The following is a 27,326-nucleotide window of genomic DNA, read 5'->3' on the forward strand; positions in this document are numbered from 1 at the left end:
AAATAGTAATATATAGACGATTCAGATTGTAAAAAAAAACTTCACATTTAACTTTTGTTTCGAACATGATCGCATGTATGCCATTGCAACGTAGTAATCTGGAGAATAATTCACTCAATCTTCGGTTCGATTGAAAAGAGAAAGTAAAAGATACATATATTGTAACACTTTGGGTATGATTGTTGGTTTAGAGGAAGTTTTATCAACTCATATGTTTATCATTTTTAAGTCACAAATAGTCATACGTTCTTATGACAGTTCTTCATATTGCTATATGCGAAGTAGGATTCAAAGTCTCACACACAAAATTCATACTAATAATTCGATCACGCAACTTTTAAAAGCTAATTCGCACCCATTGCTTTGTGATTACGAAAAAAGATATCCTAAAAATATTACTACATAAAAGTAGAAAACACATTCTAGGCAAGTTCCAAGTCCCAAATATGACAGTAGTGACGCTCACCCACACCCACGCTATAAGACAGTGAACAAAACCTAAGTTGTAAGTAGGTGAAGAACTCAACCAGATCATGAGATAAAAAAAACTGTCGAAATAAGAAAGAAAACGGACGAACAAGTGGGACTTGAAATTGAGTCTATTCTTGATGAAATAAGTGTTTTCTAGAGAGAGAGAAAATATAGAGAGAGAAGGTGAGGGACCTTCTTTCCTTCTTTGAATGGCCTACTACTACTACTACTAAATAATTCAGTTTCCTCCTAATGGTCTTCTTGAAAGAAAGAAAGAAAGAAAGAGAAGAAGAAACCAAAAGCTCCTCCTCCATTAGTGTGTGTATGTGTGTTTATGTTCGATAGAGACGGATATAGTATAAAGTTTTAGAGAGAGAAAGAGGTCTTCTTCTCTTCATCACTACTTTCGAGAGAGAGAAAGAGAGAGAGAGAGAGAGAGAGAGAGAGAGAGAGAGAGAGGATAATAATTTCAATCTGTGAAAGAAAAAAAAAAAAAACTTATTACACGACGATTGAGAGAGAGAGTCTCATTAATTTCAACTTCATTTTGTAACGCTTCTCTCTTCCTTTTTCTTCTTCTTCATCATACAGTATTGTTTTAGTAGAGAGAGTCCAGATCTTTGAAGAAATTGAAGTTTTAGGGTAAAGTTGAAGAAGAAGAAGAAGATATGGGTTTAATTTCTGGAATGTTGATGGGGATACTTTTTGGGATCGGTTTAATGGCTGGTTGGTGTCGTATGATGAACCATCGAACCACCAAACGGATTTCCAAGGTATACAAACTCTCCGCTTCCTTTATTAAGTACTACTTTCTATTCTTTTGACTCGCTTGTTTGGACTCAAATTTATATGTTTTTGATTGAATGCTGAAAGACCCAAGACCTAGAATTTATCATGTTTCTGTACTCTAAATTTAGAATCTAAATATGGGTCTTCCACATTTCTAGGGTTATGTTTCTTCTGTTCTAGATCAATATATGTGATGTTGATCTTATCAGATTCATCTTGACTAGATAATGGATGGGTATGTTATTTTGAACTACTTTAGAAAAATGGGTTGGAAAGGATTTTAGTTAGATTGTTTATTCAAATGTTATCATTGTATATGTAATGGAGCAAGAAATTAGGTATCTTTTGCTTCTCCAGCCAAAAGCTTGTTCAGGACCATTCTGTACTTGCAATCAACTACATTTTGTATTAAATCCAGACTTGTTTTCAAACTTTAGGAATAAGTGTTTGAGTAAACTTCATTTAGGAGAAACAAAAATTATCGACTCAACATTTCATTTTTTTTTCTTTTGTTCCATTGCTTGTAGAGATGTATTAAGAACACCATCTCAAAAAAATGTTTATGGAAGTTTTTTCTTATCTTGTGTTTAGTTATGGTGGACAAGATTCTGGGTCGTGAAACCAAATGAAACTTTAGTTATTTGTTTTCTTCTTTTTCTTTGTGGTATGGCACTATGGCGATCTGCAGAAGTTCATGTAATGATAACGAGGTGAAGAGATGAGGAATGAAGATTGAGTGTCGCTTTTTCCCCCCTATAAGTGTGATTATGATAAAGAATTAAGGATGACTATCGAACACTTCTCGATTCCTTATGATTTCATTGTATAATTACTGAGTGCCTTAGGACTAGAGAAATAATGCTTTTATCTTGCTCAATGCTCGGGAACTACACTTTCTTGGAATACTATTATGTCTAATTTATGTAAATTAAGTTGTTTGTTGATTGTTCTGCACTGTTATTGATTCCACAGGCAGTTGATATTAAACTTCTGGGATCCCTTAGCAGAGAAGATTTGAAGAAGATCTGTGGTGATAACTTTCCTGAGTGGATATCTTTCCCTGTGTATGAACAGGTTAATTGTTTTTCTAGCTCTATTTCTTCTTTCCCAGTTATATTGCTGAAATTTTAGAAGGTGAGTTATGAACCTTGAAACCTACCCTCTTTTGTTTGCTTATGACAATGTATACCTTTATAAGAAACTGTTTATTTTTCTTAAACTAGTTAGGTTTACTTTAGGTTACGAGTTAAAAGATGTTAGTTACTCAAGTGCCGAGCTAATTGTATCACATCTTTTTGAATTATCAAACAGCAAAATATCATTATATTAGTCCTTGAATCTTATATTTGAACCCTTTCCCTTTATGGTGGGGTGAGAAAATAATTTTTTTATGATGTATCGAGAGGTTAGTCTAACTCTGCTGGTCCAGCATCAGTTTCACTAGTAGGTTTTAGTTCCTGACTGTGATTATGCATTATTGAGCCTGACTAATTATATGAAATACTTACTGCACACTCCTCTCTCGGGGTGTTGCTTTAAAATTATCATACTTATTCGCAAATAGTTTTCTACGTTATCGTCATCTGCACAGAATGTTCATCTGTTTATACTTAGAACTTCATGAGTAACAACGGCATACATGCTATTTCGGCTCCAACTTTGGTGTAGGACATAGATGATGATCTATATGATTTCTATCTCCATGTACTTTACTTATGTTAATTTATACAGGTAAAATGGTTGAACACGCAACTCAGCAAAATGTGGCCTTTTATAGCAGAGGTACCATTCTTTCTCTTTCTCTTAAGCTCATCTATCCACTTTAAGATGTGCTTTCTCTTATTGAACTAAACCGTCACTAGATTCTCTTATATTTATTTTAACAAATATGAATTTCTTAGAGAAAATTACTAGAGGCTAGTGCAGAAACGTACGAAAAAAAACTCCTAGGAAGATATTCTGTTGGATTTAATCTAAGCGAACTACATAGGAGCACACTCTTTCAGTCAGAAAATTACTGTCTACTGACATTTGTTTATATGATCTTACTAATGTTTCATTCGTGTTTCTAGCATGCCATGGACATCTGATGGCTAATTTTTTTTTTCTTTAAGTTGTTAAAGTTGTGCTTGTTGTCACTGCTCAGGCTGCATCAATGGTCATACGAGAATCAGTTGAACCACTATTAGAACAGTATCGTCCCCCAGGAATCACTTCAATGAAATTCAGTAAATTGTCTCTCGGAAACGTGGCTCCTAAAATTGAAGGTTTTATTTTTTTCACCTGTGCTTTAACATGATCTACGTATTTATGGTTAATTTAATGTAATATTTTACCTTCAATTATATTTGTGAATAGAAAGAGGATAACCATTAGTTACACTGCTTATTTTGCTTTATTTCTAAATCTTGACTTCTCTCTTTACATTCTGCAAGCGAAGAATGAATGACTTGACCCACATTAGTAGCACTGGTGGATAGTATAGTCTACCAGATACTCATGTTTGGTTGAAATACTAAATTGTGTCCCTTGCCTCCTTGGTCTAGTTGTGGTTTAGTGTGTGCAGAGGTTAGTAGTTGGTACTTGGTGAAATTACTTCTTAATTAGATGAATCCTATGATCAGGGCATTGATCCAAACAATGTTTTCATCTCTCTTTCGTTTGAAAGCATTAAGCTTCTGACGCTCACATCATATAATTAGGTATTTCAAAGTAAAACAGTCAACTGCAATATCAGTGGTGAGTGTTACTTGGGTATATGTTAATGAGGTTCATTTCATTTGTTCTATTTTATTGCAAATATCGAACATCTCTATTTTATCGTTTGAGGTAGAGATTCACCAGCAGATGCTTGAATTGATGCAGGCATTCGTGTTCAACGTCTTAAGAAAGATCAGATCACAATGGATATTGACCTTCGATGGGGAGGTGATCCAAGCATTATTCTTGCTGTGGAAGCAGCACTTGTTGCTTCAATCCCAATTCAGGTTTGTGGGTCGTCAGCGTCCTCATATTGTCGCACGATACTAAATTTTCTTTTCATTTTCTCCTCTTTTCAGCTTAATAAGTCACCGCTTGGACGAGGACGTTGAAGGCTTAATTATTTATTATGCTCTCTTGCAGTTAAAGGATCTTCAAGTTTACACTGTTATTCGTGTTATCTTCCAACTCACCGATGAAATACCCTGTATTTCTGCTGTTGTTGTTGCTTTACTCTCGGAGGTATACATGATTATAATGTGATTAATGAAACAGAACGTAATTGGCCATCGTTTTTGTTGTGTAATTTCATTTCTTCACTTAACAGTCTTTTTTAAGCTTGAACTATATATTTATGATTTGAGGTTGACTAATATTTGGTACTTAAATCAGCCAAAGCCTAGAATCGATTATACATTGAAGGCTGTTGGAGGAAGCCTAACTGCAATTCCTGGACTTTCAGACATGATAGATGTAAGTTTCATTTACAATGGTCAACATGAATAATTGTCTGATGCATAGACTTTCGATCTCGATTGATTTTAAGCTCCGTTTTTTTCTACCCTTCGCAGAATACTGTGAATACTATTGTGACAGACACGCTTCAATGGCCTAAGAGGATTGTCGTTCCTATTGCTGTAGGTGTAGACACAAGGTAACTATTGATTTACTCAGTTTCTTCTGTTGATATCAATATTTCAGTACCGTTCTTTTTTAGTATATTACTGTACATTTTATTGGACAGTATCTTTTGGGATCGATTGTCGTTCAGAACTGTTCATTTTGCAGCGAGTTGGAACTTAAACCACATGGGAAGCTCACTTTGACTGTAGCCAAAGCAAATGATCTGAAGAATATGGAAATGATTGGTAAATCTGATCCCTATGCGGTTATGTACATTCGACCTCTATTCAAGGTCAAAACAAAGACCATAGACAACAACTTGAATCCTGTTTGGAATGAAACGTTTGAGCTGATTGCTGAAGACAAGGAAACACAATCCGTTATCTTCGAGGTTTGTTTGCTATTATTGTAAATATTTTGATGCTGCACTTCCAATATATTAGAGTAGCCTGCAAACAATTGAAGTAGCAATATGAGGAAGAAAGCTGTAGCCATGTGATACAATAAATATAGGTTGTATACTTGCAATTCACGCCGGTTATCAATGCTTCTATTGGACTGAAAAGTAGTACTAACTTTGGTTTCCGAAAGCATTTCTCTGTTGTATTCGTAAATAGAGTCGTTGTACATTATTATCTGATCCTTTATTTATTTGCCTAAACTAATCCTGATACTATCTATTCTCGGCCATGTCGATACTAAGCTTTTTGACTGATCATTTTTATCCATGAAATAACTGTTTGTCTGCTTTTATGGAACAGGTTTTTGACAAGGACGATGTTACACAAGACAAGCTCTTAGGCATAGCAAAATTACCTCTGGTAGATTTGGAGTCCGAAACTCCAAAAGAGATTGAACTGAGATTACTACCATCTCTCGACATGCTAAGAATTAAAGATAAGAAGGATCGTGGAACTATAACCATAACGGTAAGTCGGTCTACATCATCCTTATTTGAAATAGTTTTTCAAGTTAAACAGGTATCATAAACCATCTTGTTTTCGACAATGATCTGTGTCGGTATATTTCCTCTTATATCTACTTTTGAATGGAGAGATAAATTTGGTACACAGGTCTTGTACCATGAATTCAACAAGGAAGAGCAGATGCAAGCCTTCGAAGAAGAAAAAAGAATCCTGGAAGAGAGGCAAAAACTGAAAGACGCTGGTGTGATAGGGAGCACGATGGATGCACTTGGTTCTGGAGTCGGACTGGTAGGGTCTGGTATTGGAGCTGGTGTTGGGCTTGTTGGCAGTGGACTCGGGGCTGGGGTCGGGCTTGTTGGTAGCGGAATTGGAGCTGGTGCAGGAATTGTTGGGTCGGGTTTTGGTGCTGTTGGGAGCGGCCTCAGCAAAGCAGGGAAGTTCATGGGTAGGACCATTACTGGTGGGCATTCTAGTTCAAAAAGAAATGGCAGTACCACTCCAGGTGCCCCCGAAAATGGGGATCCAAAACAAGCCTGATCTTTTTGTATATACTAAAACTTCAGCGAATACCACTTCAATCTTTGCCATTTTTACGCTTATGAATGTTTGTTACAGATACAATTCTGACTTCTGCTTTTAGTATACAATCTTAAAACCTTGGTTATGCTAGATTATAGTATCCACTTGAAGAGTATGACATAATTCATCAGCAGTTGCTGATATGAACCCTTTATCACCTTGTATTTGGTTATGCTTGAAGTGCAACTTCTTTTCTTCCTAATTTAGTTGAGAAATAGGAGACTGCTATAGGGGTCGAAAAGGAAAAACTGTGGTTCTTTTTCATTTTCCAAGTCCGAATCGTCGTCTGGTTCAAGTGAATCTAAAATCAATCCAAATCAGTTATTTAAACGAGTCCGACATCATTTATCAAATAGAAACATACATTCTAAAGTGTCACTATGAGTCTATTCAGACCTCGAGCCAAATTTCATATGTTCCAACTCAACCTTTGATAGGTAACTTGAACTCAATTTAACTCGAACTCAATTTAACTCGTAGATGTTCTAGGTAACACAGTTGAACTCAATCAGTAAATCTCCGATAATATCATTATATATTCTGAAAGTAGTGCTGATATAGATTTGAGAATAATCGAAGACACTAGTTACAAGGAAGCTGAAGTAACAGTGATCAAAATTCAAGAGTAATTTCACAATTCAGTTTTGAGATGTACACAAAATTCAGTGCCATAGTTGATCCAAGATTCATAGTGTAGTTCAAAAATCATATTTTTATCAAGTACCTTTAGCCTTCAGGAGACCATTTAACCTGAACACCTCTAGGGTTCTTCTCCCCATAATTCAAAACCAAGCACCAGACTTCTCTTCTTTCTCTATCTGATTAATCTGTAAGTATGCGCTTTAGAATCTTCTATTGTTGATTTGTTGAAATTAGATCTAACTGCTTACTCACTTGTACACCCGTCAATATTTAGTTTGACTTCTGATAGTCAACCAAACCCTGGAGGAACATCAGGATCTTCATCACTGCAGTAGATTACTTGCTTATTATCTATAATTGTAGTAAATCCAGGTGGGGCATCCGGGGAATTGTTACTCGATGAGAAATCCTGTTCCCAGCATGGCTCTTCTTTAATCTTTTGAATTGCACCATTTTCATGAGGTGTGGGTAGCTGCTTTTCTTCTTGATCTTCGGCCTTGTCATTGCTTGGCTGTTGATTGGAAGTAGTAAAGCCCGGAGGGTCTTGTAGTTCACTTTCATGCAAATTATCTTCTCTTTCAGAGGCAGAGATTGTTACCGAATTGTTCTTTGGATCTTCGCTGTGCCTTTCTAGGTTATTGTTGATAGAAGATAATTCGTTCACTTCCTCTACTTTGGGGTTCGATAACTTGTTATATACAGACTCAACCGTCTCCCTGATTTCATCTTTCATTCCACTACTTGATCTTATAATTTCCCAGACCCCGTCAGATATCTGACCCATTACTTCGTTCCTGCGAAAGTGATTAACCAATATCTGTAATTATATTGCATTCTAATATTATATCCCTCTCTAAAGGAGGTAAATTTAATTACATAAATACAATCTCCCTATGGTTACCCAGTGAAATGTTCCTTGATAGATGAGATTCACGAACTTACCCGATCTCTTCGTGAATAGCATCTGAAAGTTGTCTAGGTTTCAATTTCTCGGCTCCTAGATTATTAATGGCTGCTGACTGCTTCACAGCTGCAATAATGTTATTGCGTAATTCTTCCTGCAAGGATAGTCATAAAATATAATTATATGATATACAGTAACAAGCAGTCACGAAATTAGCACATCAGTGTCCCTGATTTTCCTTATATGTCTATGCCCTATGGTTTTGTATATATGTATCTGTGAACATCTAAAACAAACATCAAGTTTTTGCAAGGAAGAATGTTCACATGCCTTAAATATGGGTCGAAGTCTTACCCGGGTTGTGACCCAAGAAACCCCCAAAATTTCGGGCCTATCCGTTTACTTATGTTTGCCCTACTCTTTTTTTTTTTTAATATTGTCCTAGTCTTATAAAGGGTTGTTATCAATGTAAGGCGGCATCCAATTTTCGGTTTTGGGGAGAGAGTTACAGGCGGATGAGCGTTTGGATTTTAACGAGTTACCAATACTAAAGCCCTTGAGAAATCTTTGTATCTTGTTTTTCGTTCATACTGAAATTCACCGCATCGTTGTTTGCTGTGGAGTAGGTCTCACCAACACGTAAATTTCTTGTGTATGTGTAACATTTTACTTTCATTATTGCTTTTCTTGGTTTGTTTGTTTGTTCTTCGTCATAACAAAGAGAAACAAAACAGAGTTCGTTCACAGACCATTTACATTCTTTTCTATAATGGCACTATATGTACGCATTCACGGAACTCTATCACCACTAATCCACTATGAAAGGGCTCATCACCATTTGTTTCGTTATGTCTCTTTCGATTATGATAAATTGGACTTTCCTAATCACACCCACAGTTCAGAAAATAACTTTTTGGAAACACCATAACATGAGATAGAAATCGAATTTAGGACATAATTAAAACTTCGATCTACTCAATTTTTTACACCTGCAGAACCCTTCTAATATCAACTTGATCTACTAACATCTAAAATCTAGAAAAGCTTCAACCATTTTCCGAGAGCATTGAAATTTGAAACTATAAAGCTCCTTAGGACCAACAAACCAATGTATTGGACTCAAAAATCAAACCCTAAAGAGAGAAAAATGGAGAGAACTTACATTTTCCTTGAGCTTTCGGATGATCTTGAGACGTAGTCTATCGAAGTCACCTTCATCTTTAAGCTGGGTGATAACCTCATCAGCACTGATGTTACCCACATTCTCCATTCACAATTTGTTTAGTTTTCCTATAACCTAATACAAACTTCTATCAACATAAAAATTGAACTTTCCTTAACATAATAGAAGAGGATATTTAAGATGTAAAACTTAACCTAAAAATCAAGAAAAATAAATACCAAATTTGACGAACTTGGCTTCAATTATACAGACATGGGTATTGAACAATATCAACAAGAATGCATAATCAAACCCATCACAAATTGAATTCTATGAAAGTTCTCAAACATGATTTCGTTTGTAAATTTGTTCAAAGTGTGGGTACGTTAGGATAGATTAAAATTGAAGGATAAAAAGATGAAACCCTAGAGAGAGAGAAAGAAGTACTTACGTTTTCAATCTGAGCTTCTTCGTATAAACCCTAACAAATTCAAATTCACCCTCTTCCTCTTTCGGACTTGTGCTTGTTTCTCTACTGTAGTTGGTTGGAATTGTAAATAATTGCTTAAAAGACGGAGAATTATTCCATGTAACGCTTTTATAATGTTGTTTTATTACGACACAAGGAATAACTTCTATTTAGGTGTTGTTTGTACACCTACTTTTGAAATTTCTTAAGCGACTCTGGAGACAAGATGAAGTGGGTATAAACGACCTACTTTAAAATTCCAAAAGTCACCAGATGGATATTTGATTTTTTTTTTTTGTTGTAAAGGATCCATATTTGATTGAGGTGCACAATTTATCATTTATAGTATATACTTTGTATTATTAACGTCCCATAATTGTCTTTAGATCATATTTTAGTACTAGAATATTATGTCTAATTCCCATCCAAACTTTATTCGAATGAGATTGATTTGTTTGAAGGATATGTTCGACAAATAGGTCAAAAATAAGTCTTATTCTTACACCATTTGGGGCGAAAGATAAGCTATATTTCTTAATAGAGTTTGGTGATTGGTTGATTCATCTCAAGCTTATTCTATTTACATCCCTAAAAACAGGACGATCGTGGTGTGCATTTCTTAATTGTGTTATTAAGGGTACATATAAAAGTAATTTCTTTAGGAATAACTTTTTACGGCGTTTACCCTTCATGAGTGTCTTTAGTAAAATTTCATTGCTATTAGGAGTATATAAAGATCATATAAAGATAGAGGATTGTTTTGTTAAAAGATATTATCATAGAAGGATGAGATTGACTCATCTAAACGACTCATTTGCCAAAGAGGTGGGAACGTTAACATATTTCTTATTCCTAGAAGATTTGGGAGAAAAAGAAAGTTGGTAAACCATATTTATTAATAGAGATTGATGACGATGATATATTAGTTTATTTCAAACCCGCTCCATTACATTTCTAATCAGACAGGCTGATCGTAGTGGTGAGCGATAAAGAAGTACAAAATGCTTTCATGACTGTCAATGTTAGTTAAACTTTATTTGATTGAAAGGTTTTTTTCCATCTTAAAATTTGAATAGGTACAACTAACTTTCTACAATGGATAAAAATTAGAAAGTATCAAAATGATACTGTAGTTGTTAGAGTTATTTCTCAAATAGCCCCTAACTTTGTGACAAGTTTCCTGCCTAACCCCTAACTTTATCAATAATTTCCGTATGACACCCTTTTTCAGTTATCTTTAATATTCCGTTACTCTCTCTGCCACATCATTGATCACGCCACATCATCGTCTTCCCCGACAGGGGTCGCCGGCCAGAAATTTGACCGGTCGGCGACCCCTGTCGGGGAAGACGATGATGTGACGTGATCAGTGATGTGGCAGAGAGAGGAAATGAGCTGGAGGAGAGAGAGTAACGGAAAGTTAAAGATAACTGAAAAAAGATGTCATACGAAAATTATTGATAAAGTTAGGGGCTAGGCAGGAAAATAGTCACAAAGTTAAGGGCTATTTGAGAAATAACCCTACTTGTTATTAGAGAAGAAATAGAATGTCAAAATCTATTACTTAAAGTGCCCTTTTACCATCCCCCAATTCAGTCCCTCCAAAACACTCTTTCTCTATTTCATAAGAAAACAAAAACTTATTCATCTAGACCTTTAATTGCCCCATCATAAGTGGCAATCTCAATTATTTTTCCTATCATTAAAACCTTCAATAAGGTTAGTGTTTAACCATTTTATGAATAATTGAGTTAGCGACAAGTGGAGTAATTACTTTTAGTTTGATGACTTCTGGCAAATTCTAGATGCTTTTTTTTAAACTAACCATTTTCCAGGCTTGTAATTCTCTTCACTGCCTAACTACACGTAATTAAAATTGGGCCAATTGTTTTAATGTAGTAAGAAAGAAGATTATCAATGTTGTCACTACTACAATCGTTATTCTCTAACAAACTTCATATCTTCTCTCAATTCCATGAAACATATATTGTACAATACAACTCAAACTACGTATTGCAACTAGCGGAAAGTAGAGTTCTATATAACAACTCAACTTTTGATGCGTATTTCTCATCAAAAAAAAAAAAAAAAATTTTGATGCGTATGTCATAGTCACATGGCATTTTTCATACTTTTCAACAAAAAAAAAAGTCATTTTTCATACATTGAAATAACTGATGTAAATGCATGTCATAAAGAAATCAAAATTTTAGTTCTCTATAAAGTCATGTCTTTTTTTTGAGAAAATCAGATATCTTTTTCGCACTAAAACTACATAGCAATTCGATGTAACCAAGTGCATTTCTTTTACACTCAAATGTGAGTATATGTTCTTTTTTTCTCCATTGAAGATCATGAGGCCGGCAAACAACAAAGAACATGCTTGTTTCAATCCAACCTTTAAACTTGAACCTTTTTCTAGGGTTAATTTGGTCATTTTGTCAACAATGCAGATGTATATATAAGCGTGGCTCCAAAGCCAAACTGCCTCTATTCTGTATTTGAAAAGCTTCTTTTAAAAACAAAGCTCACTGCTAAACTAGTTATACAGTGTTACCGATCTCATTAGAAGCTCAGGTGAGATAAAAAAAAAATGTCTTCTTTCTCTAAATCACCATGAATCTCGCCTGAACTTAAGCTACAAACTTCAGTGATTTGATCTCTATCGTTCGATTGATGGACGTGGGCCCACAATGGGGCCGTCCATTGTTATGGGTCTGAGAGGAGATCCTCTTTCTCTTTCTTCTTCTTCTTCAACAATTCAAATCGGAAATAATGGCTTTGATTCACCGGCGAAAGAAAAAGCGGCAAGAGTTGGAGTTTACAACTTTAATAGTAGATCTCCGATTTTGATCCGACGGTTAAGATTGATTATTGGGTGTACTAAGATTAAAATCCTTCTTTCCTTATGTATTCTGTTTGTTCTTCTTTGTATTGGTTCTAAAATTGGTATTTTTATGGGATGGAATCCACATTTCCCTTCCTCTGTTAGTTCTCCTTCAAGGTAAATTCCCCCCCTTTTTTTTTCTTGATTGTTTTTAGTTTTTTTTGTTGTGGGTTTTGTTTGATTTGTTGTGGGTAAGTAAGGGTTTTTGTTGAATTAATGATCTGAATTAACAGAAGAAAAAAATGTGCTAAATTTAGTAAGAATCTTTAAAGGAAAATAGGGAGTAAATTTTAGTTGACCAAAGATGATACTTTATGTTGAATTTTATACCATGTTGAAGTAGTAGTACATAAATGGGCTAGGGTTACATATGGATATAATGGTAGTGTTTAATTGAAGTTAAATTAGAAATGCAGTTTATGGAATTCAGATGACAATTTGGAAATCAACTCTAAGAACCCAAAATTAGCTTCGATAACTAGTACCTTTTCTTTGAAATGAGATGGGTGTAGGACTTGTTACTCTGATTAATCTAAATGATCCATCTAGGGATGGAATTTGTCTCAAGTATCGTAATTTGCATTTGTTTTCGAGATAATATTTTCTTCTCCTTCCATTTGGGAAGGTTTTTGTTATTTTTCGGCGGGCTAAGAGTTCTCTGTTTCGTAGCCTTCTGACATACATTTGATCATATTACAAAACTGTATAAGATAGCCTTTTCTATGTCATGGTAGTCGTTTCCTTTCTTGCACTTAGCCTCAACATGAATCAACTAGGCTATAGAATCAATACAGTAATGTATTGATATTACAAATTTACAACTAGTTAACCTACATAATGGCAAAATTGATTTGATTAGACCGACATATGATTATTCTTAAATAGAAGAAATACGAATAGTAATGGTGTATTTGAATACATGACATTTTTTCGCAGGGGTGGGTACACGGTACTGATTAACACGTGGAAACGAAATTCTCTTCTTAAGCAAGCTGTGTCTCATTATGCATCTTGTAATGGAGCTGAGGCAATACATGTGGTGTGGAGCGAACGTGATCCTCCGTCAGACAGTCTTAAAAGTTATCTGAAAAAAATTGTGCTTTCCAAGTCTCAAATGGCCCACAAACCTAACTTTAGGTTTGACCTAAATGAGGATGATAATCTAAATAATAGATTTAAGCCAATCAAAAACCTTGGAACAGATGCAATTTTTTCTGTTGATGATGATGTCGTTGTTCCATGCCATACGTTAGATTTTGCATTCACCGTATGGCAAAGTGCTCCCTCAACAATGGTTGGATTTGTCCCCCGCATGCATTGGCTGGATGGAAAGGTGTGTAGTTCTTTCGTACCCGTGACATTCTTTTATGAAGTTATATCGTGGAAGTAGTACTTACTAGAAGGAAAAAAAAGGAAAGAAAAAGTTTCAAACTTTACTATTCTAGTTTGGAAATTTGAAAGTGGAGATGAAACCGTTCTTACCTAACTTCTAATATAGCTATTCTTATCAACAAAATTGGAAATAGTAAACATGTTTTCTTCTTTCTTTGCGTGATAAAGGCTATAAATTTTTACTGTGAGAAAGATAATAGGATTCAAATATTTTTAGAGATTAAACTTTGGAATGAATATAGATTTATAAAGTACCTATAACCACATTACATGTTTGTAGTCTAATTTCCATGAACCATCATTTATAAAGTTTATTATGGTTTGCTTATTTTACTGTAGAAGGATGGTAATGCATATTACAACTACGGGGATTGGTGGTCAGTTTGGTGGATGGGCACTTACAGTATGGTCCTCTCAAAAGCGGCATTTTTCCACAAAAAGTATTTAGATATGTATACGCTTGAGATGCCCTCGTCGATTCATGATTATGTTTCAAGGGAAAGGTTTGTCTAGAATTCATTTCGTCCTAATCTATTCATTGTAGATTGTGCGTCTTAGGATGCCTAATTCTGATTCTTTCATGTTATCTTGCAGAAATTGTGAAGATATTGCAATGTCTCTTCTTGTTGCCAATGCCACGGGTGCCCCTCCAATCTGGGTAAAAGGTAATTTTTGCTACAGATATGACTCCAAAGTAACATATGATTTTTTTCCATCCTTTTGAGGCACCGTTATCTAGAGTAACGTTGGCATTTGAGAAACTCTGAGATTAAGCGACAAAACTCAAGCATAACGGACACTAAATACTACTACCTAAACAATGTTTGAATACATTTCCCCTGAACGGAGGAACTACAAACCCCACGGTTGGCAAGGTCGTGATTCCACCCACCCACCACACCACCAAAATGCAAGGATATATAAGTATCGTGAGACGACCACATGTCCTCCATCTACATAAATCACCTACTAAATGCTTGGCCCATGTACATTAGAAGAATTAGAAAATGCTCACTTAAAGTGTCTTAACACAGATTCAAGGTTCACTTTTCTTACAGAATCTTTAGTACAGTTAGTGACTTACTGAAACTATCTACATTTGCAGGGAAGATATATGAGATTGGATCAACAGGCATCAGCAGTCTGAACGGCCACAGCAATGCAAGGAATAAATGCCTTAACGATTTTATTTCTCTTTATGGAGAAATGCCTCTAATTTCGACCAACGTCAAGGTGGTGGACTCAAGACATGAATGGTTCTGGTAGCATTGGAGATTGTCTCTCGATTTTCTTATCGGCTTTTCCACTTTTTCCTTAACCTATTTTAGAAGGTTATTAGTTCCTCATTTTGTGTTTTCATTTGTTTTGTGAAGAGAGGGGAGTGTATTCTTGTACTTAGATTTTAGTAGAATCAAATTCCCCATTTGAAAACCCAGCAGATTACTTTGTCTCCATTATTAATTGTTTGTTCTTTTCATTGTCTCTGAAAATGAATTTGCCCTTGAGCGGCTCCTCGTATTTGACCAACTAGTCCACTTAGTCCCTGTATTATGACTAATAGACTACTCCAACCCCTAATTAACAGCCCCTAAATGTAGAGAAATTACGGCATGACAGTCAGACCAGCGAGTTGGCCAAATGTTGGAGCCATTGAGAACTAACCTTTATCTGAATATAAATCTGCTTCAAAAAGATCAAGCAACATTTTAAAATTTAAGAGATGAAGAGTTCATCTTCATAAAAAGAAGAAAACATGAGTTCCCATTTCTGTAAAGAGAAGATTAAAATTGCAGATAAGCTAGAAATTATTCCAATAAACAATTCTTCGACAAGAAGAAAGCGCCAAAAGGTAAAATTGCATTAAAATATGAGGTCAAATACTAACTTTAAATTGTACATATAAAGATCTAATGTGTGTAGGTAAAAAAAAAAAGAAAAAGAAAAAAAATAGCTTTACCCATGGCTGATCTGCTCAAGAATAAAAAAATTTGTAAAACTCTTCCAATGTCGAATCTTCTCTGCACCCAACAGAGCTTCAGTTTTCTGGTCCATTAAAGCCGATCCAATCAGACACTGAAAAAGATTTCGACTATGCCTCTTAGTCTCGGAAGAACTTGTAGATCTTAAGAAAAGAATTATATGTTTGTTTTGTTTCTTGCCCTCAATCATCAAAACTTCGATTCAATAGCGACAATTTCAGCCGGGAAAATGGTTACTGCAAAGTGATTTGCCTCAGAAACTGATGGAGAACTCCGTAATTTATATACATGTATATTCTTCCTAGTCATCAGGGTCCATTTCCTCGTCATGATCCGTGGACGAGTTGGAATCTGTTCTATTACCCGTTTCATCAGATTCTAGTTGCCCGTCAGAATCTGTTTCATCTTCTGATACTTCACTTTCACCTCCGTTGGTATCATCTTTCGAAGTTGTTGATACCGAAGAAACTGTTGAGAATCCATGTTTCATCCATTTGGGACACTCATCTTCACCTCCATAAAGTAATTGATCTTTCTCGTCCTTTATTATTGGAGTTCTGGAAGCTTCTGAGGTTCGACAAGAACATTCTGGGAGTGGGTGAGAAAGGAATGAATTTGGTTTCGACAAACGAGATTCCCTTATTAGGCCTTCCTCACTCAAACTCTTGTTAAGATGTTCTTGAACGGAAAGTGTCCAATTTCGCCTCGGATAATATAAATGATCACTGATATTACTGAACTTCTCAGCAAGAAATTTTCTGTTTTATGAGACCAAATCATCAGACAAAATTATCAAACAATTCAAGCGATAGAAAAAACAGAAAACAGGTCATGAAGTTAATTACCTGTCAGGTCGATATGTTCTAACAGATGCCATCTCATATAACCTATGGCCCATCACTAAGCTTGAAAAGTCAGGCATGCCACTACCATCATTGTTAAAACCCGGAAAGAACGCGTCTGATTCTACTGAAACAATATAATCAAGAGCATCGAATATAAGCCTGTGGGCTTGAGTTCTCAGGTCGATAGGTGAAGGGTCGGGCTCTTTATCTGTCTCAGTGATCCAACCATACCAACCTTCTTTTTCGTGTCGATAAATAGGTCTATCTGGTGGTGGAGGAAGAGGCCGAGGCCTAGGACCAGCCATCTTCCATTCATATTCAAGTTCCTCCTTGCTTTTTGTCAGTAAGGGTTGATATTCCTCTGAAGGAAGAGGAGATTCAGGCCCAAATAGGTTTAATAACTCTTGCTTACTGCACAAGGAAGTAAGATCAACCAAGTTGCCGTACATGGCCCGTAGAGGAATCAGAACTCGTTGTCCGCCAAATATTTCAGAACCCGCTAAGTATATTATTGTTTTAGGAGGATAACCCATGGTACGAAGGAGAAGTCCCACCTGCAAAAGTTAAAACTTATAGCCTTTGCCATGGAAAAAATTGTTTGATATCAAATACAATCTACCATCCATAGATCATCACACGTCTCCTGCTTGGTCTCTTCGGAGAAACCTATAGAAAGCGTTTAAAAAAAAAAAACAGTTGTCTATATCAAAGTTTTAGCTGGGCCAAGAACAGGTCAGTTTCTATGGTAGTTTGGTATGAAAAGATCAAAAGAATGATGAGGAACCAAACAAGTTTCATCAATCCTTTTTCTCATTTTCTTCAGGTAATTACAAAATTGTAGCATTTGAACATAAACCAAACTAGACTTGAATTAGTTACCCATTTTTCAGAGCAAAAAGTGAAAGATTTTGCCATTGGAACTGAAATTGCAGTGCTTTTACCTCTTCAGGCATGAGGGGACACGAGCCGTTTAGTCTTCTCAAATATGAATCGATACTTAGTTCTTCATTTAAAATTCCTTGTTTGATCATCTGTGCCCTTCTGTATTGTATCAGTTCGGTATGAACATCCTAGAAAAACAGAAAACCAGTACAATGATAAATATTCATTTATTCCTTGCCAATCAATGAAGGTGCGAGGAAAGGAAAACACAAACTAGGTAGTAAACCGGCTAAGCATTTCGAGTTGCTAATAGTAAGATCTTTGAACTAATCAAATAGACTAAATCTGTTATTAATAAACATCGAGAGACAAGTAAAGTAGGGAAATAGTTTGAAGAAAACTTGACAAAAGAAGAGGAAAAGGTAACCTGAAAAAGCTCAGCACAACCACTATAAGCCAGTGAATCTCGTTTAAGACCGGGATGAATAGCAAGATATGGTTGGCCCCAAGCTCTTAACCTGTTAAGAAAAAGTGGAACAGTGAATATGTGACGGATAATTTAAGCTTCCAGTGCGACATGAGCATAAGATCCTGCATATGAGGCAGAATATGCGATAACACTTGCAAACTAAAAGTCCGCAATCTCAATGAGTAAGAAATCATATAATGCGAAATCCGTACCTCTCCACCATCTGGTGCCCAACCATCTGAACTTCAGGTCGGAAATGAAGAGCATGGAAGGCCACACGACATCTTAGTCTCTGATACTCGGCCATACTAGGGGGAAGGTGAGACTGCAAATAAAGTGACCATAGCATTAGGGAAAAAAAACTTTGAACCCCCATAGATGATTGAAAATCCACAATCCAACAAGTGATCGAATGAAGGACACAACAAATATCAATATGGATTAGCTCATTAGCCGCACAATCATATGGGTAGAAAAAGAAGCAAGTGGGACTTCGATGCAATAGAAAAGATCAGGAGGTTAAAGGCATCACAAACTATACGCTCTCACTAATGACTACCATAAGTTATAGAATATAAACATCAATAAGAAAACCTAAAGATTAGCCAGTTTATTCAACTCAATTTGCACTGAAGTTTACGTTACTATGCAAAAAAGATGAGCTTGATTGAAATTTTAAACTGCAATACTGGAGTTCGGGAATACCTGTAAGCCTCCACCGTCTGTAAGCACCAATCCAACAACCTTGTTTCTCCTTAACTTCGGCAAGACTTCTCTGATATAGAAATTTGGAGAAGTGGAGCTTTTAGGCTTAAACGTGGGAAACTCATTTCTTTTTCTTGCATCCTTCAAACCTTTTGGCAGACTCCTCACAACGATTACATCTTTTGTAAGAGCCGCAATGAATTGATCCTCGTCGTAAAGATAAGAAAAGCTCTTGAATTTGTAACTGAACATGTATAAGAATAAGAGTTCAAAGGAATTAACTATGAGTATTAAAGTTTTATTTGAGTCTACTACAAGAATAAAATCGGACGGAACAAGAAAATAGGAAGAATTGAAAAAACAAGCAATTAGTAGCAACCTGACGCCTTTTGAGCGGGTGGTATCTTGTATCTCTGGAATGACAAGAGTAGCATTTAGAAGCCTGGATATGGTGACAAGATCACAAATCTAGCAAATTGACAAACATTACAAACTCTCAGTAGCAATTACAATAAAGTGAACTTTCAAGATGAAAAGGTACCCACCGAAGATCTTATCTTCTCGAATCCGCCAAAAATCTTGGCATAAATGAAACCATTGTTCTGCTCATTTGGAACTACAACGAAAATTAACAGTTTATTCATTACGCTTACATATGATGACTGAATACTACAAAATGATACAATACCCAAATTATCAACCAAGTCACTAAATATATGATGAAAGTCGAAAAGAAAAATAAGAAAAATGGCATTTCAAAGTTCAATGCTGAAAAATAATTTATTAATCACCATAGGGGTTTCGGTGCTGCGACGAGGTTCTTTTCAATGCAGCAAGATAAAAAGATAAAATATTTCTATCATTGTACTTCAACTAAGTCTTACCAGGATATTTGTTGCTTCTGGGATTAGCATATGGTTGCAAAAACTCCAAAGGCTTCACGCTCCCCCATAACTTTCTATAGCGAGCGCTCTTCAAGGTTATATACATAAAATTATTAGAGATACGTACAAGTTATCAATTCATACTACATCAAGTACTTCAAATAAATGCAAGAAAATCAAGTCGAGAAAATCAAAGACAACAAATTGAATCAATAAAAGATTAAACAACAGCAAGAGCAAATTTTACCTCTCTGCTAACTCGAAGAGTAAAATCATCACGATTACCCGACCAATTGAACCGTCTTAAATCAGCACTTGAGTACTTGGCCAGAAGAAGATGTACCAGCAAAGACACCAGAGACAATATAAGTCCACCGAGGGCTGCCCATTTTATCTTGGATTTTATCATCTTGCTATACAGCAAGATTTCCCAAGAAGAATACTCCCAAAATTCAACCTATGGCTTGCAAAGTGGTGACATCAACACCTTCGAGACAGCATTAAACCGAAGAAAACTGTAAAATCTGAGAATGAAGGCTAATGAAACCACATGCAGAAAGAGACTCCAATAATAATATTTGAAAATAACAAAACAGTAGGCAGACGTCACTACATCGAAGCTAATCCAGATGACCCAATCGAAAAATTGCTCGCCCTAAACATGTTTTAGGTTGTCTTTATTTTTTAACAATGACATGAGAATTTGTATTACATTTAGTTGAAGTCACTTGTTTAACGTGGGTTTCTCTACGCTTACTATCAAAGTAAAACAAGATCTTAGAACTAGTCATTTTTTTCAAATCCAAATTAAATTTTTAGCTGAAAACAAATGAAGACCACAAAGTCTACTACCACCCCAGCAAACTCCATAAAATCCAGATTCAAGTCTAGAAAAATACCAACTTAGTGACATACTGATGTGGTGAGACATGAAACCAATCTACATATACCCATTCATACATTTATTTGCCCTTGACTTATGTTCCTCTAATAAGGCACTTACGAAAGCTCAGTATAAACTTTCTCTATATAACAAACACTAGTATCCATTTCCATCCAATATACACATTATCAAAAAATTGAAATGCTCAAATCATCAACCAATGAACCCAAAATCAGAACAATGCATCATCAGTCACAGCAAACAAATCCCAAAACTGAGTTAAACCCATTTGTCCCAGTTCATTAGCAAGAAAACTAGAAAAGGAATCACATTTAGAAGTTTATACTAAGTATTACCTTTATTGAGCAGCTTAATATATCATCACTTCAATCAAATAGATCAAAATTTGAATACGATTCATAAGAGATGAATAAGATTCAAATTCTAAATACCCAAATCTTAAAAATGCATGAACATGAAAACCCAGATCAAATAAAGTGTATAAACGATCTAATTAGATCCAGATTAAAGAAACATATAGATCTAGGGTTACTTACATATTTGAAGAAGAATAAAAAAGATAAAAGAGACAAAGCATTAAAAATCAAACCTTGGGATATTGAATTGTTTTTGAGTCTCGAGATCTTAACAACGATTGAGAAAAATTCAACTTTCTTCTTCTTCTCTCTCACGCGGAAGCCGAGTAGCTAAGAAAAGGAGCTTCTTTCAAGTTCCAACTCTATTCAGTTTTTAATAATAATACTCTCTGTTTTATGGGTTAATAAGTCTTCTTCTAAACAAAACAAAATTTCCTGCTTTTTCTGTATTTGTTTATAGTAATGGAAAACATGAATGAATTAACTAGTTTTTTCTTTCATGTAGAGATAGAGATAGAGAGAGAGAGAAAGAGAGAGAAAACCCAAAAAAGTCTTACCGACTGATCGATTTGTTGATTTATACCACCAATTTTTTCAGTCAAAATAGGTTTCTGTACTTTGTTTGGGTGCCCAAATCTGGAACTTTGCTTTTGTATAAACTCCCTCTCATAGGGGGGCCTTATGGTGTTTTTATTATTTTTGTAGTTAATTTCGTTTTGATCCCCAATTTGTGACCAACTGGCTATTTTGTCCTATATAACTAGGGTTAAAGTTTTTTACTTTTACGGATATACCCTTGTGACATTTTTGTAAATATATTGGGTTGTTATTGTTACCCACAACATCACTCTCTCGTGCTTCATTTTCTGAATCCTCTGCATCATATCTCTTTTTCTCCACTTTACCTCTTCTTCCTCACTATGTCTTTGAAAAACATAACTTGAAGAAAGAGAAAAGGAAAAAAAATGTTGTACTTTTCGCTTAAAAAACACATGCAATGAGAAAAAAATAAGAACCGCGAACTTGAAGGTGTATTGAGCTTCAAATTAAATAAAAGGTTCATTCCGCTTTGACCCCTAATTTGTGACTAACTCACCGATTTGGCCTCCATAAGTATATGGCAGTTCGTTTTGGCCCAAACGATAAAAAAATTCAACCTTTGGAGCCCAAAATGAAATTAAACTTAAGTTGTTTTAAGACACATATTTCCACCTCATCTTTCATTCTCTCCTCCACTTCATTCCTCCCTCTCACCACCTCATCCTTCTTCTCCGCCAAAGGGTCGTCGGGCGGAGCGGCAACCTCCGCACGACGACTTTTAACCCAATTTTTTTTTTAAAAACTTCTTCCTATTGTTCGAGAAGATGGATGAGGTGGCGAGAAAGATAGATGAAATGGTGGTGAGAAGTGATGAAATAGAGGAGAGAACGATAGATGAGGTGGAAATAGATGTTTGAAAATATTTAGGTTTAATTTCATTTTGCCCCCTAAGGATATTTTCAAAAAATTGATTATTTTTTATTTATGAGGGTCAAAACGAACTACAGAACACTTATATGAGTAAAAACGATGAAATGGTGACAAATTTGGGAGCAAAACGGAATTAACCCTTCAAAAGACCACCGCATGAACGTTGAAAGCTTAAAAATCGAATATGGTATAGTATTTCTTGTTTTCCAAGCATTTTGTGGTGGGAAAATCCTTCTAATAACCATTAATGAAGCTTTTCAAGTTTTTAAATGGCCAACAGCGGGCAGTCCAGTTAGTAAGTGCATCTACTTCTCAATGCGGAAGTCTCAGGTTCGATTTCATGGAAGTGGAAATCCAGGAATATTGAATTTGGGTATAAAAAAGTAGTTTGTGTGGGCTTTAGGCCACTAATTTTGTCGGCTTTAAGCCAGTAGTAATTCGGCAGTTATCGTGTTTATCACATCGCTTATCTAGTTGGCATAATATTACAAATTTCTTTGACCATTACCTGCTTGTGATCAGTTGACCATACGGGCTTCCTCGATCCAATCAGCGAATTCCAGGCTAACCACTAACTTAATAATGAATACAAATTCAATTTTGAAAAACATAAACAATTAAACTTAACTAGGGTATATCCCGTGCCCTAGGGCACGGACACTTGTATCAATCAAATGTTACGAAATTTATTGTTATATTTTATTGAGAGAGAGAGAATTTTTATTAGTTATTATTTTTTTTTGTTTCTTTTCTCTTAAATTAGTTATTATTTTATTGAGAGAGAGATATTAATTTCTTTTTTTAACCTTTGAATTTTATTTTATTTCTTTTTTTTCTTAAATTAGTTATATTTTATTTCTAAGAAAGAAGCGATTATTGTTTTTTAAATAGGTAACTTTATTTCTACGAAGGACTATATTTTAAATTTTGAGAATGGCATTTAGACAATATCTTATATATAGAGGGAGATTGTTATTAGTTATTATTATTTTTGTTTATTTTCTCTTAAATTAGTTATTATTTTATTGAGAAAGAGATTTAATTTCTTTTTTTAACCCTTGAAATTTATTTTGTTTCTTTTTTTGTTAAATTAGAATTTTTATTTCTAAGTAAGAAACGATTATTGTTTTTTAAATAGGTAACTTTATTTCTACGAAGGATTATATTTTAAATTTGAGAAGGGCTTCTAGACAATATGCATAATTAAAAAAGGATGTTTGTCCCAGTCATCGTTTTCCCTTCTGTTTTATATAATAGATATACGAAATTGGGTCGAAGATACAATTTTAAATTTTTTTTAGTTAAAAAGACAAATTATATATATATATTTTTTTTTGTTAAAAATTCAATTTTTGTATTTTTTTGGTTAAAAACCCAATATTTTTACAAAGGTGTTGCAAGGCGTAGTAAGACATTGCAAAGCCTTTGTAAGGTGTTGCAAGGCGCTCAAAAGATGTTGCAAAGCACTTGTAAAGTTGTCGCAAGGCGTTGCAAAACTGTTGCAAATTAAAAAAGTACCTAGTGAGCTGGAGAGTAAAAAAAATTGACTAATCCTTTTAATCGAAGTCCAAATTTTTTGAGAATTTTGGCCAACTTTCTCTAAACTTAATAAAAAACGTTAACGTAGTTATTGATTAAAGAGTCAAAAATCACAAAGTTGAGAGCAAGGGAGAGGGACTGCAAAGCAAATGTTGTGGAAGACGAGAGAGAGTGGACTGTGGAAGGAGAGAAGAGAATTGACTCAAAGAGACAGTGTTCGTGTTAATGATCTATATATCGGCAACCAGGAGACCTCGCGAAGATGTGTTTAGAAGCCTCTAAGGTTTCATTGTCCAACAATTAGGAGGTCATTTTGAAAGGAAAATTTGGCCAAAAATCCTTAAAAAAATTGAGTTTTGGTTAAAAAGAATTTATCAACTTTTTATAGACTTCAGCTCTCTATGGCATTTTTGTAAATTATCTAACATAGGGAAAAGACGAAACTAACCTTGTTGCTAAGCAGTTTGCAAACCAGATTGCAAAGCTCTGCAAACCAGATTGCAAGATCTTTGCAAGACAAACCAAATTGCAAAGTAGTGCAAACCAGTTTGCAAAGCTCTGCAAACCAGATTGCAAAGCTATGCAAAGTCATTGCAAGGCAAACCAGATTGCAAAGCAATGCAATTCAAGAATGTAAAGCTCTGCAAACCAGATTGCAAAGCTTTGCAGACCATATTGCAAACCAGTTTGCAAAGCAATGCAAACCAAATTGCAAACTAATGCAAACCAGTTTGCAAAGCAGTGCAAACCAGTTAGCAAAGCTTCACAAGCTAAGATTCTAAGGGCAATTTCGGCATTAGAAATGGGAGTGCTTTTAGAATTGTCCTTCAAGACTATTTCCAAACTATATATGGGGCGTAAAAAAACAAAAAAATAATTTGTCTTTTTGACAAAAAAAAACTTGAAATTGGACCGGAGCCCAATTTCCTGATTTTGAAACACCCTTATATTGACCATTGGATCATACCCTCAAAATAAGGGTCACATATATCGGGTAGCGGTGTAGGTCGGGTCGGTCGGTCGGTCAATTCCATCGGACCTTGACCACTCGGGTTCAACGGGACGATAACTCGGTCAAGGCCCTTTTACTACTTCCCGCCCATTATTTATCAGTTTGACAAAACGGGTATGCCCATGATGAGAATCGGGGACCTGCGATTAGGGGTGGGAATCGGACGGGTTCGGACGGGCTCGGGCAACTATGAGCCGGACTCGGGCGGATCGGGCTCGGATAAGCCAAGCCCGCGATAGGGAGTCGGGCGGATCGGGCCGGACCAAACCCTCACTACAGGAGCCCGTAGCCCGTCCGAGCCCGGATGCCCGAACGGGTTCCAACGGGCTCGGGCCAGACGGGTTCGGGTTATTTTATTTAAAAATATTAAAAAGCACAAATCTTATATAAAACAAATAACTACTTAAAATTACATTCATACATCTTTGGAAACAAATAATTACTTAGAATTACATTCATACATTTTGGAAACAAATAATTACTTAAAATTACATTCATACATCTTGGAAACAAATAATTACTTAAAATTACATTCATACATCTTTGGTGTTTCAAAACTTCTATGATCAGATCTGATAAAGCATTTAGTTGGATCCAATCAACAAATTGATCTTCATTCAAATCACTTGATCTTTCTTTCTTCAGAAACACTCTCATGATCATCTTCCACAGATCCATCAAGATCTTCAATTTCCCCATCATTTGAAGTTAAAGAAATCAAACATTCCTTAAAGTTTATTATCATCACCACAAAAACAATTAAAACTTTGTAGGCTTCAACCAACTCATATGAATCTCTTACCTTTACAAAGTCTACAAATTATACAAATTTTTAGAAATGCTACATACCAAAACAGACTTTAGAAATTCTACAAACTAAAACACATCTTGTTAAAAATACAAGATGGAAGATCTGTTAAATGATATTCATATGAAATTCATCATCACCACAAGAAAATAAAAAACTACATGGTATCTCTTATTTTTCTAAATATCTACAAACTAAAGATACCTAAAATTCACATCACAGAAAGTTATATGATCCAAAAAAGAGATAACAAAGCCTCTAAAACATATCATTCACAAAATTTAAAAAAAAACCCTAACAATCCAAACAATCAAATCCACCCAAAATAACAAAATTAATAACCTAAATGCCTAAAAAGAATAAAAATTGATGTTTATAAGCTTTAGAAAGAACCAAAAACAAAAAGATTAGAAGAAATGTTGATCATCTAAATCGTTGGTGGTAGCTGCAAACCCTAGATTTTGTTTATAAGCCAAGTAACAACAGAAACTACATATTATCATCATCACATCAAAATAATTCAAAAAAAAAAGTAACAACGAAGTATAACGAGGTATAACGGAACAATAATTTCCTTCGTTCAGAACCTACATATCACCATCATCACATCGAAAAAAAAAATAACAACAGACTATCATAAAATAAAATCATTCAAAGTTGAGTTCGAAGGCTTAACCGCGTCATTTGATCCGTAAGGCGTATACCACTGAACCGAACATTTAAAGATGATGGAGAATCTCATAGATAAAATCATAAGAAAATCTCATAGATAAGATCATAAGAAAATCATTCAAAGTTAGGTTTCGGTTCGGCTAGTTAGAGAGAGATGCAGAGAGAGGGAGGCGGAGAGAGAGAGAGGGAGGCAGAGAAAGAAGGAGGCAGAGAGAGAGGCAGGTTAGGTTAGGTTTACGGTTTTAGTTTTTGGGGGAGGTTTTTATAAGGAGATGAAGGGCCAAGGTGTTTAGATCCAACGGCTGAGGCCTCTCAACCGTTGGATCTAAACAATTCACGCGGATCGGGGATGTAGGGTTGCCGGGTTTATTTAATAATCGGGCTCGGGTAGCGGGCTGACACTATCGGGCCGGGACTCGGACGGGCTTAACGGGCCGGGACTCGGAATTGAGAACCTGTCCGAGCCCGGCCCTATTAGCCCGTTATATCGGGCCGGGCTAGCCCGACTCGGGGCTGCTTCGGTCATCGGTCTCTCACGGTTCGGGCCGAACGGGCCGGATCGCGGGTTTCCGGACCGTTTTCCCAGCCCTACCTGCGATCCACCTCGGACTCGACTGTACTCGTGTTGGTTTGGGCCTACTTCGAGAACACCACTAATGAAGCTTGAAACTCGAGAATGAATATTGGTTTCAGACAAACTTATGATCGTCTTAATGGAGAGACCGATTTTTCAAAAAAATCTTAAATTAGAAAGGTTTGTGTTAGAAGATTTTTCAAAAAAAAAACTTAAATTAGAAAAAAACATAAATATTTCTAAAGGTTATGGGGTATATGTAGAAGGTTAGAGTGGAAACTGAAAAAAAAAATGAAGTTATAGTAAGGTTTGTGTTAGAAGGTTATAGTAGAATTTTAGAAAAAAAATGAAGTTATATCGTGCCATTATCTTTACAAAGAAGTGAAGAACTACCTTCTTTACT

The 27,326-nt window shown here is 35.5% G+C and overlaps 4 protein-coding genes across 8 annotated transcripts; 2 read left to right on the top strand and 2 right to left on the bottom strand.

Annotated features, from left to right (window-relative positions):
- The first annotated feature begins 375 nt into the window (after window positions 1-375).
- LOC147535183 (calcium-dependent lipid-binding protein-like) lies at window positions 376-6,522 on the top strand. Its single transcript, XM_086646562.1, has 11 exons — window positions 376-1,244; window positions 2,233-2,334; window positions 2,992-3,042; window positions 3,407-3,527; window positions 4,126-4,247; window positions 4,384-4,482; window positions 4,633-4,713; window positions 4,812-4,894; window positions 5,029-5,254; window positions 5,625-5,792; window positions 5,937-6,522. The coding sequence occupies exons 1-11, from the start codon at window positions 1,140-1,142 to the stop codon at window positions 6,324-6,326; spliced, it is 1,548 nt and encodes a 515-aa protein (XP_086502688.1). The 5' UTR covers window positions 376-1,139; the 3' UTR covers window positions 6,327-6,522.
- Window positions 6,523-6,880: 358 nt separating this feature from the next.
- Window positions 6,881-9,650, bottom strand: LOC147535184 (uncharacterized). Of its 2 annotated transcripts, none has more exons than XM_086646563.1 (4): window positions 9,528-9,650; window positions 9,077-9,204; window positions 7,953-8,068; window positions 6,881-7,804 (listed from the first exon to the last, which is right to left on the bottom strand). In XM_086646563.1, exons 2-4 carry the CDS (start codon window positions 9,182-9,184, stop codon window positions 7,300-7,302), a joined length of 729 nt encoding a protein of 242 aa, XP_086502689.1. In that variant the 5' UTR covers window positions 9,185-9,204; window positions 9,528-9,650; the 3' UTR covers window positions 6,881-7,299. The 2 variants fall into 2 exon arrangements, with proteins under 2 accessions (XP_086502689.1, XP_086502690.1); XM_086646564.1 differs by having other exon boundaries at window positions 9,077-9,211; window positions 9,528-9,648.
- A 2,102-nt stretch (window positions 9,651-11,752) lies between these two features.
- LOC147535185 (glycosylinositol phosphorylceramide mannosyl transferase 1-like) lies at window positions 11,753-15,255 on the top strand. 2 transcript variants are annotated; one of them, XM_086646568.1, is made up of 5 exons: window positions 11,753-12,549; window positions 13,369-13,765; window positions 14,164-14,327; window positions 14,419-14,489; window positions 14,930-15,255. In XM_086646568.1, the coding sequence occupies exons 1-5, from the start codon at window positions 12,239-12,241 to the stop codon at window positions 15,088-15,090; spliced, it is 1,104 nt and encodes a 367-aa protein (XP_086502694.1). In that variant the 5' UTR covers window positions 11,753-12,238; the 3' UTR covers window positions 15,091-15,255. The 2 variants fall into 2 exon arrangements, with proteins under 2 accessions (XP_086502694.1, XP_086502696.1); XM_086646570.1 differs by having other exon boundaries at window positions 12,032-12,549; window positions 14,167-14,327.
- Window positions 15,256-15,663: 408 nt separating this feature from the next.
- EDA30 (O-fucosyltransferase family protein) lies at window positions 15,664-21,500 on the bottom strand. 3 transcript variants are annotated; one of them, XM_086646565.1, is made up of 11 exons: window positions 21,082-21,500; window positions 19,836-20,075; window positions 19,589-19,676; window positions 19,250-19,320; window positions 19,084-19,172; window positions 18,705-18,948; window positions 18,212-18,324; window positions 17,958-18,048; window positions 17,590-17,718; window positions 16,649-17,202; window positions 15,664-16,561 (listed from the first exon to the last, which is right to left on the bottom strand). In XM_086646565.1, exons 2-11 carry the CDS (start codon window positions 19,995-19,997, stop codon window positions 16,105-16,107), a joined length of 1,998 nt encoding a protein of 665 aa, XP_086502691.1. In that variant the 5' UTR covers window positions 19,998-20,075; window positions 21,082-21,500; the 3' UTR covers window positions 15,664-16,104. The 3 variants fall into 3 exon arrangements, with proteins under 3 accessions (XP_086502691.1, XP_086502693.1, XP_086502692.1); XM_086646567.1 differs by having other exon boundaries at window positions 19,836-20,103; window positions 21,082-21,472; XM_086646566.1 differs by having other exon boundaries at window positions 19,836-20,112; window positions 21,082-21,472.
- Window positions 21,501-27,326: the final 5,826 nt, after the last annotated feature.

Source organism: Eschscholzia californica, unplaced genomic scaffold, assembly GCF_041429995.1.
Source record: "Eschscholzia californica isolate CP2 unplaced genomic scaffold, dmEscCali1.0.p SCAF_6, whole genome shotgun sequence".
Taxonomy (NCBI): domain Eukaryota; kingdom Viridiplantae; phylum Streptophyta; class Magnoliopsida; order Ranunculales; family Papaveraceae; genus Eschscholzia; species Eschscholzia californica.

Bases quoted from the DNA above. Each gene is read 5' to 3' on its own strand.
- LOC147535183 (XM_086646562.1), top strand. From the start codon at position 1,140: ATGGGTTTAATTTCTGGAATGTTGATGGGGATACTTTTTGGGATCGGT. The intron at 3,043-3,406 runs GTACCATTCTTT...GTCACTGCTCAG, and splicing joins TGTGGCCTTTTATAGCAGAG to GCTGCATCAATGGTCATACG. The intron at 4,483-4,632 runs GTATACATGATT...TACTTAAATCAG, and splicing joins TTGTTGCTTTACTCTCGGAG to CCAAAGCCTAGAATCGATTA.
- LOC147535184 (XM_086646563.1), bottom strand. From the start codon at position 9,184: ATGGAGAATGTGGGTAACATCAGTGCTGATGAGGTTATCACCCAGCTT. The intron at 8,069-9,076 runs GTAAGTTCTCTC...CTATCCTTGCAG, and splicing joins TCCGAAAGCTCAAGGAAAAT to GAAGAATTACGCAATAACAT. The intron at 7,805-7,952 runs GTAAGTTCGTGA...TCACTTTCGCAG, and splicing joins GCTATTCACGAAGAGATCGG to GAACGAAGTAATGGGTCAGA.
- LOC147535185 (XM_086646568.1), top strand. From the start codon at position 12,239: ATGGGGCCGTCCATTGTTATGGGTCTGAGAGGAGATCCTCTTTCTCTT. The intron at 13,766-14,163 runs GTGTGTAGTTCT...ATTTTACTGTAG, and splicing joins TGCATTGGCTGGATGGAAAG to AAGGATGGTAATGCATATTA. The intron at 14,328-14,418 runs GTTTGTCTAGAA...GTTATCTTGCAG, and splicing joins GATTATGTTTCAAGGGAAAG to AAATTGTGAAGATATTGCAA.
- EDA30 (XM_086646565.1), bottom strand. From the start codon at position 19,997: ATGATAAAATCCAAGATAAAATGGGCAGCCCTCGGTGGACTTATATTG. The intron at 19,173-19,249 runs GTGGGTACCTTT...TCAATTTGCTAG, and splicing joins TCGAGAAGATAAGATCTTCG to ATTTGTGATCTTGTCACCAT. The intron at 18,325-18,704 runs GTATTCCCGAAC...CTTTATTTGCAG, and splicing joins CAGACGGTGGAGGCTTACAG to TCTCACCTTCCCCCTAGTAT.